The sequence below is a fragment of the Blastocystis sp. subtype 4 genome (genome assembly GCF_000743755.1).
Source record: "Blastocystis sp. subtype 4 strain WR1 chromosome Unknown seqid_0376, whole genome shotgun sequence".
Taxonomy (NCBI): domain Eukaryota; class Bigyra; order Opalinata; family Blastocystidae; genus Blastocystis; species Blastocystis sp. subtype 4.
The window spans coordinates 815-3,500 of record NW_014569171.1 but is presented as its reverse complement, the minus strand read 5'-3'; the positions used below and the strand labels follow the sequence as shown (position 1 = coordinate 3,500).

Genomic DNA, 2,686 nt, shown 5'->3' with positions numbered 1-2,686 from the left:
GATGGCAAGAATCATGGAACTTCGGGAAAAGTATGATTTACATATGAAAGTGGAACGATATATGTCTGACGATAATGACGTCAATGCAGCAGATTCTGCATTTATAAGGAAGTAATTCTCCTGCTTTTAGTTTGTTCTATATATTGGATTGACTCTTTGTGATGATTGCTTGATATACTAAATCCGGATTTCCATTGCTCTGAAACAAGTACTCGTAAGGACCCTTTCAGAAAATAAGCGTCAATTCGTTTGAGGTGATTTCTTTAGTTCGAATAGGATGCGTTTTCCAGACAAGGATACATATGTGTGGCGTTCATCTATCACAAATGAGTACAGAGGATGATGCTCAGAAAACTACACCATAAGTGTCAACAATGGTTAATCCCGTTTCTTTCTTCCCTTTTACACCTCCAACACTCCACATCATCTGCAAACAAAGACAACTCTTCTACTGCTTTGCAGATACTCTTCTGGTTCATTGCCATAAATTGGCTTCAAGCTATCGGGATTCTCATCATCACGGTATTCAGCTCCCTTCTTATGAACTTTGTGGTAATGGAGCAGAGAGAAATGTTTCTTGTAGTCCACTTCATTGATAGGGTTCTGGGCTAAACGGATTGCACAGCGAATAGCCGCAATCGCCACTCGCTTGTAGAACTTGTCTTTGTACAAGGAATCGATATCATGAGAAACTCGATGTAGCTAGTCCAACACCTTCGTCATCTTTTATCTTTGATAATCGAATTAGTGATATACACAGGTGTTGAAGTAATCCAGCTTCTTCCAACAGCTAAAGGTAATTATTTCGACACTACCTCCATGATCATTCCATTCAGAAACTTCTCAAACTCCTCTCACTACAGAAACGCAAGCTGGATGAAGGACACACCGTTGCTACGAGGATGTCTCTTGTAGACTCTGATACAGAGAATGCAGAGACTCTTGTGTTCTCCGATGGTATCTCTCCAGAAAGCAATTCTATTCTCTTGTAGGGGTCGAACTTATCCACAGATGGAACACACAACACTCCGAACTGTGGTAGTAAAGGCAAAATGGGAAGGTTTAGACATATATCACGTACAAACTGGAAGCAAACAAATCGTCACCAACAAGGACCTCCAACCCTTGGTAGCTATACAGGGAAATGATAAGATAATGTTAAAAGAATGGAAGCAGTAGTTCATTTCAAGTCAAAAGTGGGCAGCAATGATGAATCCGGTGCAATCAAACGATTAGAAGATGGATATGGAAGTGATTTGAGTGTATTTGATAATAATTGTTTGAAAGGAGTTGAAATGCTTGAGATTGGAAATGGTTGTTTTAAGAATATGATTCAATTCTTGATTGATGGACTTAATGAGCTGAAGAGCGTGAAGATTGGAGACAAGAGTTTTGAACTTGAGAAGAACGGTGAAGAAGGAAGCAAATGTGTGATAATGAATTGTAGTCTGTTGAGACAAATACAGATCGGTTACAATTCATTCTGTTTGTATGAATCATTTGAAGTGAAGAATCTCCTTTCTCTCAAATCAATTAAACTAGATATAGGTGCATTCGTTCGTTGTCATTCTGTTGTTTTTGAGAGTATGAATGATTGAATGAATGATGAATGAGATCTGATTCAACTTCAATCTATATGTGTCGGAATCTTGGTTGTAATTGGTGACTGTCAGAAAGGAGAATCAAATGAGTTGATAATGAGAAGTGGGAATGATAGAGTATAGTTAGGTCAGATCTTCCTTCTCTTCTAGTATTCATTGGAAGTGATTTCAGTTTAATACAAATAAGCAAAGTGATATTGGAGATTATTGATGAATTGCATTTGAATTAGACATTCTATCACTAACAGAAGATGGGATTAAGTTGGGAGATAAGGAATTTAGTGGTGTCAGAGAACTGCAGAGTTCAAGTATGATTAATTAAAGATAACAGTTGAGATGCTGATTCGTTTGATCACATCATTCGACAGAAGGAGTGATCATCTTTAACTGATTTGCATTAACTAATTTGTGTTGAAGATGACATAATTTATGTTTGTTATCATTATCGTTGTTGAAGTAGGATACTATGATCAAGAAGAAGAGATGTTTGGTTCATATCTCACATTCACAGAAGATGGATATGCACATCCTTCTGGTCCTGCTTATGATCTAGTATTTCAACAAGCACCTGATTTGAGTCGATATTGGGATTTGATAAGATTCAGGCAAATGGTGTGAAAGGAAGAGAACCAGTGGATCTATCAAGTGGATTGAAATGTATTCGAATCTACAGTAATCTGGTAAAACAGATGATATCATTTGAAACAAGTCCATTAGTGGATTGTATGTCTACTCAATAATGGGATTGAACAATGTGTGTTCGTTTAGTCATTTGAACATGTCAGGAGTTCGTATGAGTGATTTGCGTTCGGTTCAGTTTGATGCATAACATCATCAATAGTCAATTGAAGTTCAAAATCAGCATTCAAATTCATTAGATTACCATCCAAATCTTTGAATGAGAAGTAGATACGATGAAATCGATTGATGATAGGAATATTGACTTGTTCACAGTATTCAAGTATCTGAGTTGAGGATCATTGATTATGATTGTAGTAATGAGATTGTTATTCTGATTAGCAATCTTAAGATCAGATGTTCGTACAATTGAAGAATAGACTTGTATCACTTGTCTGTTTCTAGTG

The 2,686-nt window shown here is 36.7% G+C and overlaps 1 protein-coding gene across 1 annotated transcript; it reads left to right on the top strand.

The window, feature by feature from the left end:
• Positions 1-1,295: 1,295 nt before the first annotated feature.
• Positions 1,296-1,598, top strand: JH06_4672 (hypothetical protein; the record flags this gene model as incomplete). Its single annotated transcript, XM_014669918.1, is given in 3 exon segments — positions 1,296-1,430; positions 1,448-1,489; positions 1,512-1,598. The coding sequence occupies 3 exon segments, from the start codon at positions 1,296-1,298 to the stop codon at positions 1,596-1,598; spliced, it is 264 nt and encodes an 87-aa protein (XP_014525404.1).
• Positions 1,599-2,686: the final 1,088 nt, after the last annotated feature.